The 18,109-nt window shown below is 55.5% G+C and overlaps 2 protein-coding genes across 3 annotated transcripts; both read left to right on the plus strand.

The window, feature by feature from the left end:
* The first annotated feature begins 1,427 nt into the window (after positions 1-1,427).
* Positions 1,428-7,169, plus strand: SLC26A6 (solute carrier family 26 member 6). Its single transcript, XM_075714597.1, has 20 exons — positions 1,428-1,554; positions 1,930-2,087; positions 2,407-2,546; positions 2,645-2,755; positions 3,023-3,198; positions 3,296-3,460; positions 3,590-3,742; positions 3,924-4,006; positions 4,102-4,249; positions 4,356-4,469; positions 4,577-4,654; positions 4,783-4,878; positions 5,001-5,107; positions 5,195-5,264; positions 5,441-5,533; positions 5,617-5,721; positions 6,284-6,469; positions 6,594-6,648; positions 6,944-7,065; positions 7,146-7,169. The coding sequence occupies exons 2-20, from the start codon at positions 1,960-1,962 to the stop codon at positions 7,167-7,169; spliced, it is 2,154 nt and encodes a 717-aa protein (XP_075570712.1). The 5' UTR covers positions 1,428-1,554; positions 1,930-1,959.
* An 814-nt stretch (positions 7,170-7,983) lies between these two features.
* Positions 7,984-17,331, plus strand: UQCRC1 (ubiquinol-cytochrome c reductase core protein 1). 2 transcript variants are annotated; one of them, XM_075713734.1, is made up of 13 exons: positions 7,984-8,092; positions 8,595-8,731; positions 9,196-9,282; positions 10,289-10,418; positions 11,237-11,435; positions 12,142-12,221; positions 12,369-12,484; positions 12,896-13,039; positions 13,785-13,945; positions 14,968-15,053; positions 15,553-15,641; positions 16,199-16,274; positions 17,137-17,331. In XM_075713734.1, exons 1-13 carry the CDS (start codon positions 7,984-7,986, stop codon positions 17,199-17,201), a joined length of 1,479 nt encoding a protein of 492 aa, XP_075569849.1. In that variant the 3' UTR covers positions 17,202-17,331. The 2 variants fall into 2 exon arrangements, with proteins under 2 accessions (XP_075569849.1, XP_075569850.1); XM_075713735.1 differs by having other exon boundaries at positions 7,984-8,055; positions 8,591-8,731.
* Positions 17,332-18,109: the final 778 nt, after the last annotated feature.

Raw genomic sequence — 18,109 nt, forward strand, 5'->3', positions numbered from 1 at the left:
AGCAGGCTCAACCCCACTGCTGAAAGGCCGCCGAGGGGTCCGCGTGTTGCTGCTGTGCAACCCACGTCATGCCAACCATGGGGAGAGCCAGGGTGGCCATGGGCCAGCCGGGATGGGATGAGTCTCTCTGACCCCAGAGAGCACAGTTCGGGGTGTCACCACTCGTGCCACACACCAGCCCCGTACCACCACCCAGGGCACCTGGGACCCCCTGGCACCTGCCCTGTCCAACCCATGGGTGCCTGGTTCCCACTGCTGTTTCCCTGTGGGCCCAGGCCAAGCGTGACTCAGAAATGCTCTGAAACTACTGGTGGTACCAGGTCATGGTGGGGCCCGGGAAGGTGTGATGGTTTCAGCAGGGCTCCAGTGCCCATTGGGGACCTTTGGAACACGATAACGGCTGGATCTGCGTGCTGGAGTAGAGGAGCGGGGCAGTGCACAGGGCACAGCGCACCTGTTTCCAGCAGGTAAGCAGGGGATGTGGAATGGGATGTGGAAAATACCCCAGATGCCACAGCTGGAGGCTGCGGGTTACGCTTCTTGCTCCGGGCACAGCCCCTTCCCTGGGACGTGGGGCAGTGGGGGCACACCTGTGGGAGCCCTGGGGGTGCAGGAGGGTGATGGCGGGGGCACAGGAGGGTGATGGCGGGACCCCGAGCAGTGCCCCAGGGACGTGAGCGCTGGCAGGCCTTGGCAGGAGGTTGGCACCAGGGTGTGCCCAGCGGCAAGAAGACCCTTGCCCTGCGTCTGGCATGAGCGATGAGGCACAGCGGCACCCCAGGCACGGCTGTGGGCCAGTGGCTGAGGCTGGCCGGGACAGTCCCCAGGGTGGGGTGGCCCTGGGGACAGCAGTGACAGCCCTGTGCCTGCCATAGCCGGGGCACCCAGCACAACAGGGCACTGGGGGAGCGTGGTGGGTGCCGCACAGCAGCGGGGCTCGGAAGCAGGCAGCTCCTTGGCAGAGCAGGAGGGAGGGCAGGAGGCAGGGAGCGGTGTCTCAAAGATCATGGGCAGGTATTAATAAGAGGGAACAGAGCGTGCACCCAGCTGGCGGCACCTGACCGGCTAGGGCACAGCAGGTAGGAGGGCTGGGAGCAAAGTGGAGACTTGGGCTGGCACAGCCCCGGGCACCCCACGAGCGGCTCGTGGGTCTGGTCACAAGTGGGTGAGCATCTCAGGACCGGCTGCGGCCACCAGCCGGGTGAGCCTGGTGGGACGGTGGCACCTCTTAGCTTGACCCCTGAGCAAGGCCAGGCTGCAGATCTGTACGGAGACGCCGCGATCCCACCATCCTGGCCCCGCAAAGGGAGACACCCCATCCCAGCCCCGCTCCTCCCTGCCCGTGGGCTCAGCACACTCTGCAGCGCAGGGGGCTGGGGAGGGCGCCGGCAGAGAGATGGTGAGCCCGTGACGCTCGCCAGGGATTGACATTCCTGCTCCCCTCATGTGTAAAGGGACAAAGTCTGCCGCCGGGGCTGTGGGGTGGCTGGGGCTTTGCTCGGTGGCTGTGGTAGCCCGCTGCCCTGGCTGCGCCACGGTACGTGGAGGAGAAGGGTGGTTGGCACTGAGGGGGGTTCTGCGTGGGCAGGCAGAGGGGGACCACCCCTGGGGCAGCCTCCACCCGTGCACCCCCGCGGGGCAGATGAGGGTGGTGCGGGGCAGAAGCAGGCAGTGCTGATTGCCGAGGCCTCGGCTCCCTCCCTGCCCACACGCCATCCGCCTGCAGCTCTCTGGTGCGAGCTGCTGCTGCTGCTTCAGGACTCCCAAAACTTGGCTCATCCCTGGCCTCAGGGCCGATCCTGCATGCCTGGCTGGGATGGGATGGCTCTGTGGGGCGAGTGGGGCTGCAGGAGGGGCTGCAGGGTGGATAGGGTGCTGGGTGCCCCCAGCTGTGGGGACGTGGTTGAGCTGTCCCTCATCTCCCCGCAGTGGGCTGGCACGCGGGAGGGCCTGGTGGCCATGGCAGCGGAGATGGCACTGAGCCACCGGACATCCCACAAGGTGCTGAGCGAGGCTGACCTGGAGGAAGTGGGGCAGCGGAAACCTCCCACTAAGCCCTCGCTGCATAGCTGTCTCCACAAGACCAGGTAGGACTGTGCCGTTCGGAGGGGTGTGCCTGGACCCCACCGGGCACTGCGCATCCCAGCCCCACTGCCACGGGGAACCTGGCTCTGGCTGTCCCAGTCCCTGCAGTAGACATGGTGCAGACGTGGGGGTTGGTTCCCCCAAGCCCAAACACCCATGTCCTCACTCTGTCCTCTTGCCTGGACAGACACCTAGCTCCAGTGGCTGGAGCTGGGGGTCCCACAGGACACATTGCTTTTCATGGGGCCCCGTCCACCCCTGCTGATGTCCCCAAGCCCCCGCGCTTGTGCTCAGCCCCGGCTCCTGCTCCTTCCCCGCCAGATGCTCGGCCTCCACCGCCAAGTCCCTGCTCTTCCAATTCCTGCCCTTCCTGCGCTGGCTGCCCCGCTACCCAGTCAAGGAGTGGCTCCTGGGGGACATCACCTCGGGCTTCAGTGTGGGCATCATGCACCTGCCCCAAGGTGAGCGATGCCGTGCCCAGGCTGCCAGTGGCTCCCCGCAGGCAGGGGGGCCAGGGATTGGCCATCCGTGACGTTTCTCCCTGCTCCCCCATGTCCAGGCCTCGCCTACGCACTGCTGGCCGGGCTGCCACCCGTCACCGGTCTCTATACCTCCTTTTACCCCGTCTTCCTCTACTTCTTCTTCGGGACATCCAGGCACAACTCCGTGGGTGAGCTGAGGGACCACGTGCTCCCATGGGGATGGTGGGGAGAGAGCAAGGATGAGGGGGATCCATGGCACAGCATTGCCACATCAACAGTTTGGGGGGAACCTTTCTTGCCTTTAATTTGCCCCACAAAGAAGGTGGTTGGCCATACCAGAGCCAAAGCACAGTGGGTGCACTTGGAGCCCGGTCCGAGGGGACAGGTGCCTGTGGACCTCAGAGGGGTCCCAGTGCTGACCTTGGGCTCCCTGCCCACACCCTTCCTGTCCCCAGGCCCCTTTGCCGTCATCTCCGTCATGATCGGGAGTGTGACAGAATCCCTGGTGCCCAGCGAGAAGTTCCTGGAGTTTGTCAATGGCACCAACATCACCATGGTCAATGAGGAACGTCGCGATGCTGCCAGGGTGGAGCTGGTGGCCACCATCACTGTCCTGACAGGCATCTTCCAGGTAAGGGGGCCCCAGCCCAGCCTGGCAGGGAATGGGGGGCCATGGTGCCCCATGGCTACAAGCTGTGGGGCACTCCTCCTGCCACCTCTCCTTCCAGGTGGCCCTGGGCCTCCTGCAGTTCGGCTTCGTGGTGACCTACCTCTCAGACCCGCTGGTGCGTGGCTACACGACCGCTGCCTCTGTGCATGTCCTCGTCTCCCAGCTCAAGAACGTCTTTGGGATCTCCCTGGGCGAGCACTCAGGGCCGCTCTCACTGTTCATGGTGAGTGGAAGTTTACCACTGCCCTGAGACCCCTGGACGCTCACCTGCAGGGCACACAGAGGCCCCCCCAAAACCTGCTGGGGAGACATCTGCTTTCCTGAGCCTGTTCCCACCTCCTGTGTCCTCTAGACCTTCATTGAGATCTGCCAGAAGCTGCCACAGACCAACGTGGGCACCCTGGTGACAGCAATCATTGCCATGGTTGTCATCTTCATCGTGAAAGAGCTCAACCACAAGTTCGCCGCCAAGTTGCCTATGCCCATCCCCATCGAACTTATCACGGTACCCAGAGCTGCCCCAGCTCCCTGTGGGGACGCAGCCATGGCTGGCCCTATCCCCTCCAGGGTGGGATGGGGTGCCTTGGCGAGTGCAGCTCCAGGGCATGCGTCCCCTCCTCCTCCTCCTCATCCATCATGGTCGCTGCACAGGCAGGCCATGCCTCACTCCAGCCATCCTCCCCCAGATCATCATCTCCACTGGTATCTCCTACGGTGTCAACCTGAATGACAAGTTTGGCATCTCCGTGGTGGGCAAAATCCCTAGCGGGTGAGCAGGGCCAGGCGGTGAGGGTGGCTGTGCCAGGGCACCGCACCGCCCACGGGACCCCCCTTTTGAGCCCCGTCTCCCTGTCTTGGCTGTAGGTTGAAGCCGCCTGTGGTCCCTAACTTCAGCTACTTTGGGCAGGTGGTGGGCAACGCCTTCGCCATTGCCGTGGTGGGATATGCCATCTGCATCTCCCTGGGCAAGATCTTTGCCCTGAAGCATGGCTACAAAGTGGACAGCAACCAGGTGATGCTCCAACGTGCAGGGCCCCTTCCCTGAGTGAAAACCAAGCTTGTACTTCTTGCAGCTGGGGAAGGCATGGTGCTCCCCAACCGCTGCTCTGTCCCTGCAGGAGCTGATCGCACTGGGCTTCTGCAACTTCCTGGGGGGCTTCTTCCAGTGTTTTGCCATCAGCTGCTCCATGTCACGGAGTCTGGTGCAGGAGAGCACAGGGGGAAACAGCCAGGTGGGTCTGGGCAGTGCTGCCTCTCTCCATGGGGCTGGACCAGGGGCAAGGAGCACCGTGAGCCGTGGGGGGACTCACCTCTTACCTCCTGCCCTCCTTCCCCTCAGGTAGCCAGTGTCATTGCATCCCTGGTCATCCTGGTGACCATCCTGAAGATTGGAGAGCTCTTCCAGGACCTGCCCAAGGTACATCTGGTCCCACAGTCTCCGTGCTACATCCCACCCCTGTGCCTGTCCCATGGCAAGGTGTTGTGGCAGAGGAACAGTCTCGGCTGCCCTCAGCATCCTCATAGCTGCAGGGACCTCTCTCCTAGGCCATCTTGGCTGCCATCATCATCATCAACCTCAAGGGCATGTTCAAGCAGTTTGTTGACCTCCGCACGCTCTGGAAGTCCAACCGGGTGGACCTGGTAAGGCACTGACTGGCCCCAGGGCTTTGCTCTTGTCCCTGGAGAGGGTTTCTCCCCACTCCCCAAGGCTCGCAGGTGCTGGTGGGGAGGCTGTGCTGCAGCTGACCATGTACCCCCTCCAGATGGTCTGGATTGTGACATTCGTGGCCACCCTCATGCTGAACTTGGACATTGGCCTGGGGGCCTCGGTGGCCTTTGGGCTGCTCACTGTCATCTTCCGCACGCAGCTGTGAGTACCCTGGGGCTGGGGCCGGTGTCACGTCCCAAGGGCAGTGGACGCCTGTGGTCACCTCAGCCCCTTCTTTGCTCCCCACAGCCCCCACTACTCCATCCTGGGGCGCATCTCTGACACTGATGTCTACAGGGACGTGACTGAATACCAGATGGTAACAGCACCAGGGGGTGGCAGAAGAGCCACTTGCAATGGGGGGAGGCAGTTCAAAGCACCCCCAGGGGCTGTTTGCTGGGGAAAGATGCAGGGGGGGCATTTTGGGGGAGGGAGGGAGGGAAGAGGAGCAGGGGGCTCGGTCCCTGGGGCAGCACCCTCCCCATCTGCCCCCAGGCACAGGAGGTCCCTGGTGTGAAGATCTTCCGCTCCTCCTCCACCCTCTATTTTGCCAACGTGGAGCTGTACGCTGAGGCCCTGAAGAAGAAGGTAGGAGAGCCGCCAGCCCCCCGGTGCTCCCCATGCCCCCCGCCTGCCAGCACCAGGGGACACAGGGCTGCATTCTTTTGCAGAGCGGCATCAACGTGGATCGCCTGATCGAGAAGAAGAAGAAGGCCCTCAAGAAGCTGAAGAAACAGCAGAAAAAAGCAGAAAAGGAGAAGGCAAAGAGGGAAAAGGTGCTTCCCTGCCACGGGGAACCCCTCCGGTGCCACCCTGCACCACCTCCCTGCCTGATCCTTGCCCTCCTGCCTGTGTGTTTGCCGGGCTCAGTGGCTGGTGTGGCCCCCCCATTCAGTCTGGGGCCACTGGGTGAGAAGAGGCACCGGGGCAGAGCAGGGCCATGGCGTCACACCCAAGGTCGGCAGGAAAAGCCAGGCCGTTAATGATTAGGTGGTGGAGCCACTGAGTCATTAGCCATTTGGTGAGTTAATCAGAACTAAGTGCGAGAGCAAAGGCCGACCTGGCGCCAGCTAATGAGCCTGGTCTGGAGAGGATCGCTGGGGAGACAGGTGGGTCCCAGCGCATATGGAAAGAGCCCAAAAGTGGGTGAAGGTGCGAGAGAGGCACCCACTCCCGGGGCCACCCACTGCCTGTGCCCTAACGCAGCCAAAGAGCCTCACCAGGCCCCCCTGCGCTGTAGGGCAGGGCAAGCCCAGGGGGTGTACGCTGCCTGGGCAGCGGGGTCGGGGGTGCCGCCAGCCCCTGTGCAGTGAGGCCAGGTGTCCTTCGCTCCCCCAGGCTGCAGAGGACAGGCTTAATGGTCCCGGCGTGGCGGTGATCGAGCTGAGCGGGGAGGAGAGCAGCGCACGCCCCGAGCCCACCCTGCGCAGCCTGGGGCTGCCCCAGCCCAGCTTCCACACTGTTGTCTTGGACTTCAGCCCCGTCAGCTTCATGGACACCGTCTCCACCAAGATCGTGAAGAATGTAAGGGCCCAGGGGAGCAGGCAGGCCAGCAGCCTCTCCAAGGGTGTCCCCAAGGCCCTGTGGGGTGGCCTGATGGCCACTGCCCAACCCTCTTCCCAGACGACATGTTTTCTGCCAATTGCAGATCTTCAGGGATTTCCATGAGATCGAAGTGGATGTCTTCGTTGCCGGCTGCGCGGGTGAGGAGGCTCTGCAGAGCCATCAGCCCCTGCCGCTCATGCCCACCCCTTTGGGACACAGCTGCTGGCTTGGGGCTCCCTCCGTGGTGTCCTCATCCCCAGGGTTTCTCCAGGGCATAGGTGCTGCAGGCTGTCCCAGGGATCCAGTCTGAGCCTCGCAGCCCCCAGCAAGGCAGCTGGATCCCTGGTGATGGCCCCAGTGCCCCTGCAACGCAGGGGGAGGAAGGCTGCTCTGGGTGGGGGCCCCTGGGCTCAGCTGGGTGCCATAGCTTCGGATGTTTCTCCCTCCACACAGCGCCCGTGCTCGCCCAGCTGGAGAGGGGCAACTTCTTCAGCTCAGGCATCACCAAGCACTGCTTCTTCCCCTCGGTGCACGACGCCATAGTCCACATTAGTGAGGAGCGGCGCCAGGCCTCAGTAAGCACCCAGCCTCACCCATCCTGTCACCGTGATGGAGCGGGGGCAGCCAAGCCAACCCCTCCCTGTGTCTCCCTTAGGTGGACCTCAGCACCAGAATGTAGTCCCATGAGAGGAAGATGTCTCCCCAAGGAGCTGGGGAGGCAAGGGGGGCTTCGCCACCCCAATGGCACCAACTCACTTGCCCTGGGGCCCGAAGGCCTTGTACCCCCACCAGCCCCTCCAGACTCCAACAAGCAGGGCCCTGCCCTGGCCATGAGCTCCCCCTGCGATGGAGCTGCTGCCAGCCGAGGGCCCAGCGCCCCGCTCCAACACGGGGACATCACCCAGACGCTCAGCCCCAGCATGGGCCTGTCCTGCCGGGCCGGGCCGTGGTCTGGGGGGCAGCGGAGGGGTCCCTGGCCGAGGCGGGGCCTGCTCCCGGCAGCGGGTTGGCGTCGCAGATAAACCCGTGCAGCGTTTCTCCGGCTCCCTTTTAATGCACTTTCCTCAATAAAGATGACCTCAGGCTGGGCCGCCTGGCTGCACCCTGGCACTCCCTGAAGGCAGGCTGGTCCGCCGCCCTGCTCCCTCTGGCCTCTTTCTGCCACTTTTCCCCCTGACCCGCTCCGGGCCCGTCGGGCTGCGGTCGAGGGAGCGGTACGGGCGGGGACCCCCCCACCCCGGACCCCTCCCATCCCCTGGGACGGCGCGGCCCCGGCCGGCCCCTGCCCGCACACGCCATCGCACCCTCCCGCCACCAGGGGGCGACGCCGCGCGCCGGCACACCTTTGCGCATGCGCGTCCTCTCCCTGCGCGGATGTCCCGTTGTGCGCATGCGCACTGCTGCCAGCCTCTCGGCCTCATGCGCATGCGCCCCCGGCCACAAGTGCCCTCCTCCCTGCGCAGGCGCGCTGCGGCCCCCTCGGTCGGGACAAGATGGCGGCTTCCTCTGTGTGCCGGGCGGGGTGTGTGGCCGGACGGGCTCTGCTGCGGGGCCCTCGTCCCTCCGTGAGTCACTGCGGCCGGCGGCGGGGGAAGCGGCGAGGTGGGCCGGGGGGAGGCCGGCAAAGGCAGCGGGAGGCCTCGCGGTGTGGTGGGGCTGCCGGGCCCAGGCTGCCGGCTGACAGGGAAGGTCACGGGGACGCGGCGGCCGGTGCGGGGCGGGCGGCGGTCGCCGTGGAAAGCCCCTGCGTCCTGAGTGGGGCCGGGCCTGGCGGGGGGCAGCGGTGGCCTTCACCTTTTGCGGAGCTAGACTAGGGGGGGCCTGCTGTCCGCTCCCCTTCTCCGCCCCAGTACCGGGTTTTGGCCGGTTCATGGGACTCTTCGCTGAGGTTTTCGACCTGCTTGAAACCTCTGTCGCTGCGGGGGGTGTCCAGTTCTCTGGTTAAGGAACGCTGCGTAGCGGGAGCTCTTCAATATAAATGTGAAAGGGCTTGTCGGGCCTAGCTTTGATCAGCTGTGTCGAGCAGTCTGTGTTCTGGAGATCTGCCCTGCAGAGGTGAGCTGCTGGTTAGGGGCGATGATAGCGGTTTTTTTTTTTTAGGGAGCTTTGTTGACTTTGACAAGGAACCGAGGTGCTGCCACCTATGCCCAGACACTCCATAATATCCCTGAGACCCAAGTCACCACTCTGGACAATGGTCTCCGTGTAGCTTCAGAGGAGTCCAATCAGCCAACATGTACGGTAAGTTTAAGATAGGTTAAGGGCATACTTGAAACAGTCAGCCTTGCCTAGTGCGTAGCTGGTCTTCCAAAAGTGACAAACCCCTATTTGAAATGAATCTTTTGGCAGAGACCCTACCACTTTTCTTTGTTAACTGCTGGGATTAATGTAGCAGTAGAAGACTTAGCCGGGCTGGTCTGTAGTCAAGCTTTTGCCCTCTACGAGTTTTCTCAGCTTTACAGTTTTTGTGTAAACAGTAAGTGGCCAGTAGTAGTTACCTCTCTGGCAAAGGCTTTTGTGAAGCTGCTAGATAAAAAGCCAAAATGTGTATGGGGAAACAGTTGCTGGTGCTTGTTCTTATTTTGGTGCTACTAGTGCAATATCTGTGGAGATTTCTTGTTCCTGCTGTTAGATTTGTGGCATGAGGCTTGAGCATGCTGCTTGTTTTCTTTTCTAATATGTTTCCTTGATGCTTTTCCCATTAGGTGGGTGTGTGGATTGGGGTGGGGAGCCGCCATGAAGACGAGAAGAACAATGGGGCTGGTTACTTCCTGGAACACCTGGCCTTTAAGGTAAGGAGGTGTGCCTGGTCTGGCACAGGACTGTGTGGAAAGCTGTTCTAAATATTTGCTTATATACTGTGTTTTTGCTTTGGAGGCTGTAGCTGTTAAAAGAGAGTGCAAATCAGGTCATCTGAGTCCCAGAGGCTTTGCACATAATGCAAAAATAAACTTCAAAAGGCACATGTCCTATATGGTGCTCTTTGTTTTAATATGCAGCAACTTGCAAGCATGCATGAATTAGGGCAACTCTTATTTACTAGTTGGTATTTCCCCTCTTAAAGGAAAAGAAGTTGTAAGTAACGGGTGAGGCTGAGTCTCTGATGCTGTGGTTCCAATCCTTGACTATTCCAGCCACTGTGTAGCGCCCATATAGGACTGTGTTATGAAGCATGTTTCTTCAGGTTAGCAGGCAGAGCTCAAAGCAGCATTTCCTGTAGCCGTTTATTTTCCTTTGGCTTTCTTAGTGAACCAGCAAAGTTTAGAGGCTACGGCTCTTACTTTTGTAATAATGTAGGTGTTTGGTGAACAGCCCTAGGGCAGAAGGCATCTAAGCCTGGGGCTTGCTGACTCAAGTTCAGCATGTGCCATCATAGGCAACTGCAGCATCTGGCTTGTTCCTTAAGAGATGAGCTCTGTATTAGAAGTAGTTTTCTGTTCCTATTCTGGCTTCTTCTGAATATTGCTGCTTGGATAGCTGGAAACCTGCTTATTTTTTGTTTAGATTTGTTCTTGGTTTACTTCTACTGATGTGATCTTCAGCCACTGCTGGCCCTTAGTGTAGATCTTCTCCTTCCCTGCTGGGTTTTTACTGGTCTTTCAAAACACACCTCAACCATCCTTTAGCCAGAGTAAATAAGCCAGGTTTTAAATCTCTTGGTTTCTGCAGTTGCTCTTGGCTTTTGAGTCACGTGACAGGTTTTACTGGTTTAGGTCTTTATTGCTCTTTTCCTTGCTTTAGTTCTGCCCAAGAGGGAAATCTGTTCATTTCATAATTGTGTTTATCTGTTTTCTTTAGGGCACAAAGAAGCGTCCTGGCACTGCCTTTGAGAAAGAGGTGGAGAGTATGGGTGCTCACCTGAACGGGTACACCTCGCGGGAGCAGACTGCCTATTACATAAAAGCCTTGTCCAAGGACATGCCCAAAGGTAGGATGGCCAGTGGGCAAAGTATGATTCGGAGGTTAAGGATGAAGCAAGCGCATGTGCTTGTGTTTCTCTCCCACCAGCATCCGTCCTAACAACAGACCAATTTACTCCTCAGCTATAACTTCATTCCCTGGAGGTTCTAGTTAGTTGTTGATGAGAGCACTGCCATCACATGGTGCTTCAAGGCTGCGACTTTATGTGTTCCTAAAACCAGTTTTGCAAAACTTTTGTTATGTCAGGCTGCACTATATTGCCAGGAGGGAGAGGCAGGTTTCAGTAGCCTGTGGTTGTCTTACAGACCTGAGAAACTGAGGTCAGCAACAGCTACTGTGTCAGGAATGTTTAGTGTAGCTCTTACGGGTGTTGCTTCTGCTCCGTACTACTATGTGCAGACTCCTCTTGGGTCCATTTTGTCCAGAGGTGGTGATTTGAGTCAGAGCTATGGGCCCTACTGTAGATATAGGCTACACTGTAGATGGCACAAGCTCTCTGTAAGGAATCGGCCTGTTTCTGCAACAGTACCCTGCTTCTGACATGCTTCACCTTCTGCAGTTGTTGCCTGCTTTCCACTGGCAGTGATGAACTGCCAGTGATGCTTGGCAAGCTGATTTAGAGACTTCATGCTAAAACAGTGTTGTTTATCCCTCTCTGATGCCGTGGGAAGGGGTAGTACTCATCTTTATTATGTTGCATCCCCTCCCCAGCATGGTTTGCTTCTCACTCCTCTTGCAGTGCCCATGCTGCCTGTGTGTCTTTTCTCCTTTCAGCAGCAATGGGTAGCAGGCAGCAGGATTGCTAACATAGGACATGTGTTGCAGTTGTAGAACTTCTGGCTGACATTGTGCAGAACTGTGCACTGGAAGAGTCTCAGATCGAGAAGGAACGTGGGGTCATCCTTCAGGAGTTGAAAGAAATTGACAGCAACTTGACGGATGTTACTTTTGATTACCTTCATGCCACTGCTTTCCAGGGAACTGCACTGGCCCGCACTGTCGAAGGGACCACGGACAATGTCAAGTGAGCAACAGGCTGGATGCAGTACACAGCCCGTGGGTTCAGTCCTTGGGGTGCACAACTGCTGCTTCTCAGTAGGGTTACTGCACGAGGAAATAGTCTGTATACAGACGTGATCTGTGCCCGTGGGCACAGCCCATGGGTTCAGTCCTTGGGGTGCACAACTGCTGCTTCTCAGTAGGGTGACTGCACGAGGAAATAGTCTGTATACAGATGTGATCTGTGCCCGTGGGCTTCTCATTGTGTCTTGACTGTGTTTTCCCCGTTGGCACTAGTGAAAGCATAATGCTGCACACATTCTTTTCTAGAATCTCCCTCATGCAAGACGTGAGGTTGGTAGGGTCAGGTTGAACCTTCTCCCACACTTGTCAGTTTGACACTATTACAGAAATTAAGAGCTAGGGGTTCTCATTAAAACAGTGGCCTTGAGCTTACACACCTGTTAGGGTACTGGTAGCTCAGTGACCAGGGTCAGTACTCTCTAGTCTGTATTGAAGTCTATCCTTAACTGTCCATCTTGGCCACTGTTTTCCATTCTCTGTGTTCCGGAATTAGAGCACAGGGAAAACACAAGACAGTGTAGTCTTGCTTCTAAAAAGTATTGTTACCCTACAACTAAGAGAATCAACACCACCACTGCTGTCTCTGCACTGTGAACTTCCCTCCAACTCAGAGATGCTGATATACTGGGTCTCTGTGTTCTTTCTAGGCGTCTGACTCGAGCAGATCTAGCTTCATATGTTGATCTTCACTTCAAGGCACCTCGTATGGTCCTGGCAGCTGCTGGAGGTAAGTTCTAGATCCTTGTGACTCTGGGAAGCATGGCTGTTTTCAAGCTGGTGATCAAACCCCTGTCTCACATCTCTAATGTAAAATCAGATATTTTGTTAAGTGAAGTTGTTTGAGACTGCAAATCTCTCTCTTTCCCATTGCTAGGTATTTCCCACAAAGAGCTGGTAGATGTAGCTAGGCAACACTTCAGTGGAGTACCTTTTGCATACAAAGAGGATGCTGTGCCTGTCCTCCCACGCTGTCGCTTCACAGGGAGTGAGGTAAAGTTGTTCTGATCCCAAACAAAACAAGCAGCTGTTGCCAAACTGTTCAATGAATGTGAAACCAGTTATAGCTGCTGCTGAGAGAAAAAAAAAGTCTGTTCGTATATCTCAGAGAAATTGATGATGCAGCATCTTGGTAGTGCCCCTGTGTTCTGTTCTTGGGGCTTATTGCCACAGCATGTTGGGTTTTAGATAGGACCCAAATCTATTAGGAAAGTGAGGCTGATGCTCACATCATCTGCTGGAAAACTCTCATCGGAGCAGCTGGTTTCTGCTCAGTAGTGCCTGAGATGATTTCGTTTCACTGGGATAATACTAATTCCTCCAGTTTGTCAACCTGGCATTGCGGCAGGCTGTAGAGAAAGCCACAGCGTTCATGCAGTTCTTCCCTGCTCCTTGATTTTCTAGATCCGTGCCAGAGATGATGCTCTGCCTGTTGCCCATATTGCTCTTGCTGTGGAGGGGCCAGGGTGGACCGATCCAGATAACGTTGTCCTCAATGTGGCTAATGCTATCATTGGGCGCTACGACCGCACGTTTGGAGGTGGTAAGGTAAGAGGCTTGTGGGTGTGACAAGGAGAGCCTGGAGCCTTCTAATATGGAATACTATGGAGACGCTGGGTGAATGTGCTGTATGGGAGGCTGTTGTGATTAATTTCCAACTGTGAAGCGGTCAGGAGTCTGGAAAGTAGGATAGAAGTGTAATCGAGGCTAATCCAGGACGCTTCTTGAGAGGTGGTGCTGGGAGATGAACTGAGCTTTCTCTGCTAAGTTTGGAAGAGGTTTAGCTGATGAATTCTCAGCAGCTTATTCCTACCCTCACAAACTAACCGCTTAGTGGGGGCGGTGATGGAAGCAGGACAGAGCAGTCTGTAGTCTCATGATGCAAGCTTGTCTTACAACTGCAAAGCAGGTGGAACTTGTTTAAAACCCCAGTGTTACATCCATTCTCATCTGAAATCTGTCTGGCCTGCATAACTGTGCTAACCTCTGCTATGGGGAGACCTTGTACTCCCCATTTTCTCCCATTCCTACAGTGGTATGCATACCAGCTCCTCATCTGTGGCTGGGAAAGGAAATGGTTTTGCTGGATGGACTCTTAAGCCATTGTCTGTGGCTTTTCCACCAGTGAATCTCATCTGTTGACCACATGAAGGGCCTAAATTAAGCTCTCCTTCAGCAAAGTGTTCCGCTCTGTCTTGTCTGTGGTTTTTGTGAAAGCAGCTCAGTTGGAAAGAATTTGAGCTGTGAGGAAGCTGTAAGACTGAAATGGCCGATGGTATCTCCTTATTTACAGAATCAGTCCAGCAGGCTGGCTACGCTTGCTGTGGAGCATAATCTCTGCCACAGTTTCCAGACGTTCAACACCTCTTACTCTGATACCGGCCTCTTCGGTTTCCATTTTGTTTCCGATCCTCTGTCCATAGACGATATGCTGTATTGTGCTCAGGGAGAGTGGTAAGTACAACTTCAGCAAAAGTTCCTGTTTAAGATCTGACCCTCTTGTGGGAGACTGAGCTGGTGGGCAGCGTATTCATTCTTCAGAGAGCTGTGTCTCTGTGTGAATTCTCAGTAACTCACATTCTGGTTAAGAGATCCTGTAAGTGGTTTCTGTAAATGTCTTAGGATATGGCTTTTGAGGAGCTATTTTAATCCGTTAGGGCTCTTTGGGTCTTCGTTCATGCTTCCAAGTATTAGCACTGAGGCTTTCGGTTTTCTGTATGCACGTGAGATCATTCCTTAGAGAGAAGGCTTTCCCAGGTGCCCAGGAGACCTATCTCCGTTGTCTTGTTAAACTTGAGCAAAACAGGCAGAGTTCCTGCCTGTTGTGTTGTGGCTGATAAATGCCCTGCTGCTGGAGTCAGTCCAGTGCTTGGAGGCCTTCTGTCTTACCATCTTATTGTATACATGTATATCCCGGTAATGGTTCGAGGCTACATCTGAGATTCAGAGCCGAGCCGTGCTGTGTATGGAGCAGATGGAGTTAGCCCTTGCCCTAGAGATGTTGCAGCTGGCAGGGGAGGAAGAGATTTAGCAGCTGAAGTCCAAACAGACTCTCTGTAGAACTGTCTTGTTCTTTCAGCATCAGTTTCCATAGCAGCTTGCCATGCGTGGGAATAGTGGACATGCCTTCCTTCTCTTGTGATAGCATACCACAGACCGCTTGCCACTGTGCCTGATGGGCAAGCTAGAGCTGGCACCAGGGCTGCTTAGACCTTTGTGAGTGTAACTCAGCGTGTAACCTGCTGGCTGATATCCCCTGCCTGTAAGCTTGAGCTCTTTCTCTCGCCTGCTGCTGTTCAGTGCTCCCCAGTTCTTAGCTGCTCTGCAGCAATCAAGAATGAATCTCAAGCCTGCAAGACAAGTGATGTTGATAATAGCTTATTTCTGCATAGGCTTGGGAAAGGGAGGAAATCACTTTCTGTTGGAGCAGACAAACATCTTTAAGAGCTTTAGTGGTCTTTCCCTCTCCTCTCCAGGATGCGTCTGTGCACTAGTACCACAGAATCGGAGGTGAAGAGAGCCAAGAACTATCTCCGAAATGCCATGGTGGCTCAACTGGATGGTACGTTCTGGTTTATGGATTGACCACTACACAGCTTTCAGAGGGTTACCACTTAAGACTCTCCTGGGGAGAAAGAGCACTGCTAGACATTGCAGTACTGCTGACAGGCACTGGGCAAAACTTCCTTTCCCCTGCTCTGTGTTCCTTCTGCCATGTTGTCAAAGCAGCTGACCCCAGCCTGCTGTGCTCCAGGCTAGCTCTGACTCTGTAAACTTCTAGTCATTCTGTTGCTGAGAGTGAATAACGTGCTGCCTGGTGAAGTTAAAATTGAGACCCTCAAACTGGTCTGCTTTGGCTGTAACACTTTGGAGACCAGCGAAGCAATCTTTGTATTGCTTAACTCCTTCCAGAGCTGCTTAGAGTGGTAGCTGTGACTGGTGCTTCATTAGAAGCTGATTTAATGACTAGAGTTGCTTCTATCTGCTTTGACTGATGGTCAGGATGTGGAGTTCTGGAAGCCTTTCTGCTGTGCTGACCATGTGATATCTTCAACATCTAGGTACTACACCAGTGTGTGAGAATATTGGAAGCCATCTCTTAAACTATGGACGCCGTATCCCTCTGGAGGAATGGGATGCCAGGATTGCTGTAGGTATCTGTTTGTTTTGGTTGGGGTACCTGACATGGCTGGTGTCAGCATTTTCTGGCCTTAGTTTGCTGCAGTAATGTGAGACTTACTTATCCCTTAGTCAAGCTGCCTGGCATCCAGGCGGTCAGCTCACTGACACGGATATAAGTATGTCAGAATCTCTGGCATAGACTCAATGTATCCTGTGTCCCTGTGGCTGGATTCAGCCCAGCCCAGAAAGAGGGTATATGCCTGTGTTAAGCAGCACAACTTGAAATTCCTTTAACAGTTTCCCTAGAGGTGGCCAGCTTCTAGTTTGTGTAATTCTGTATCCACTGTATCCCTTGGAAGGCTTCAGATTTTGGACTGCCATGTCTTCTGTACTCTCGAAAAATGTGCCATGTAGAACATTAGCCATCCTTGCAGGCAAGAGCTATACAGTTGGTGCAGATGGCCCCCAAGGGTCTTGACAATATCTTTCTAATGATCTTTATGTGTAATGCCAACAGTTACTTCCAGTTTTGAGAAATGCAGGTCTGCTAGAAGGGTCGTTAATTGCTCGTTTGATATTTATTAGGCTGTTGATGCAAGAATGGTGAGAGAGGTCTGCAGTAAATACATTTATGACAAATGCCCGGCAATTGCAGCAGTCGGTAAGTAGTATGTGGCAATTAGTACATGGTGGCTCAAAACATAGGAAGGGATCAAGAGCTGAGTGGAAGTGAGCTGCAGGCACTTTTCACGTGTCTGTTCTGGCCTCCTAACCACTCTGGTTCTTTGCTGGTATCCTCCTACCTCTGCACATTAGCTGTGCCAAGGCACATTTGCCAGGAGATCAAACCTGCAGGTGATGGAGATGCAGTGGCAGCAAGCTGCTGGCTGTCCTCCCACTTCTCTGCTTGCTGTGGAGCCGTGACTAAGACTGGGAGTCCCATAGCTGGGTGCGGGCCCAGCAGCGTCTGCCAGGTGTCCTTACCCTGGGGTCATGGTGGTTTATGTAAGGGAAGTGAAGGGACCTGATTCTCTTGTGCTGCTCTGGCATGTCTGTCTGGCCAAGGACAAATTCCTCTCGGAAAACCTGCCTGAGCAGCTCAGCTCCGCTCTGCTGCCTCCTTCCTGTGTGTTGTGGATTCCCCTCCTCCATGCAGCTGTTTCCTCTGGTCTTCAAAGTGGAGCAGACTGTTTTTGAACAGGAAGTTGGAATGAACTAGCCAAAATCTCTGTGACGTGGTGGATCCTTGTGTTTCATACCTGTATGTGGAGCTGTACTGAGCACTGTGGAGCAGTGCGAGAAAACAACTTATTCTGAGGAAACAAGTAACGGTTTCTCTGTCAGGAGGTGGTATCTGCTGGTTTTGCTGATGCTGGTTTGAGCTGTAGTTGCCTGGTTTTGTGCATAGCTGCTGTGGACTGTGAGCAGAGTTTGCTCTGCCACCATCTGCTTTAAGACCATGGGAGACTGCACAGGGATTTTAACTATGTCTCCAGTGACTAACGCTTGTTCTGTTCACTCAGGTCCCATTGAACAGCTTTTGGACTACAACCGTATCCGCAGTGCCATGTACTGGATCCGTTTCTAGGACGTGTCCCTGCAGTTTGGAAATAGTGAAGCTGTGGACTGTGACAGGTTCCCTCTGGCTCTGAATGTCTTGTGTACCAGGGGCAAGATGAGTCCCGTCAAAACGGCTGTCTTCTCGGTGTTAAATGTATAAAAATAAATATACCCTATATGGAGTTGGTTCTGCTGGGAGTTGACCGTGTCTTGCTGGGTCATGTATGTAGACATTGTTAATCTTGCCAAATTGGTGAGGTATTATAGAATCATAGAATCATATTGGACCAATCAGTCTTGATTTGTCAGGGCTCATGCCAAAATCTTGTCTGTGTGTCTGTCTGCAGCCCCACCTCGTCTGTCCTGAGCTGGCAGTGTCCTGGTTCAGAGGTCTTGTCTTTAGGCTGGTTGAAGGAAGTCTTTCCACTGGTACAAGGCTGCCAGGGTAGCTCTAGCTATTTCCACTGTGTCCTTCTGTGCAGGCAGCAGGATGGTCAAACTGCGGCTGTAGTGTTGCTGCTTGTGCAGACCTAAGAACAAAGGGCCCTCGTCCGAGGGGACCTCTGTGCTCTCCTGCGCATTAAGGAGATCAAAATGTATCTATGGAAAGTTGGTCCTCTTCTGTCCCTGTGTGGTGTTAGTGTTTCTGGCCTGGCTGTTTCTGACCGTTTTGTGGGAATGACCACCTCCATGGCAGGGGCAGTTTGTGCAACCCCTCTCTCCCTAATCAGTTATAGACAGAACTGGTCGGCTGAGTGCCCACCACCCGTTGAAGCCGGTGGAGGTGATCAGCCTGGCCTTGCCTGATGCTGCCTCAGTACAGCTGAGGCAGTTGTCTCTTGCAGAGTTGGGGTGGTGTGAGGAGCTGGAGCTGTTGCCAGACAAACATCTTTCCAGAGCCTATATGAGGATATGTTACCTCTCATCTTAAGTTTC

The sequence above is a fragment of the Pelecanus crispus genome, chromosome 7 (genome assembly GCF_030463565.1).
Source record: "Pelecanus crispus isolate bPelCri1 chromosome 7, bPelCri1.pri, whole genome shotgun sequence".
NCBI classification, from domain to species: Eukaryota; Metazoa; Chordata; class Aves; order Pelecaniformes; family Pelecanidae; genus Pelecanus; species Pelecanus crispus.

Excerpts from the sequence above, each read along its gene's own strand:
- SLC26A6 (XM_075714597.1), top strand. The coding sequence starts at position 1,960 with ATGGCAGCGGAGATGGCACTGAGCCACCGGACATCCCACAAGGTGCTG. Across the intron at positions 4,655-4,782 it reads TCTTCCAGGACCTGCCCAAG|GCCATCTTGGCTGCCATCAT; the intron begins GTACATCTGGTC and ends CCTCTCTCCTAG. Across the intron at positions 7,066-7,145 it reads AGGAGCGGCGCCAGGCCTCA|GTGGACCTCAGCACCAGAAT; the intron begins GTAAGCACCCAG and ends TGTCTCCCTTAG.
- UQCRC1 (XM_075713734.1), top strand. The coding sequence starts at position 7,984 with ATGGCGGCTTCCTCTGTGTGCCGGGCGGGGTGTGTGGCCGGACGGGCT. Across the intron at positions 8,093-8,594 it reads GCGGCGGGGGAAGCGGCGAG|CTTTGTTGACTTTGACAAGG; the intron begins GTGGGCCGGGGG and ends TTTTTTAGGGAG. Across the intron at positions 12,222-12,368 it reads GGTCCTGGCAGCTGCTGGAG|GTATTTCCCACAAAGAGCTG; the intron begins GTAAGTTCTAGA and ends TCCCATTGCTAG.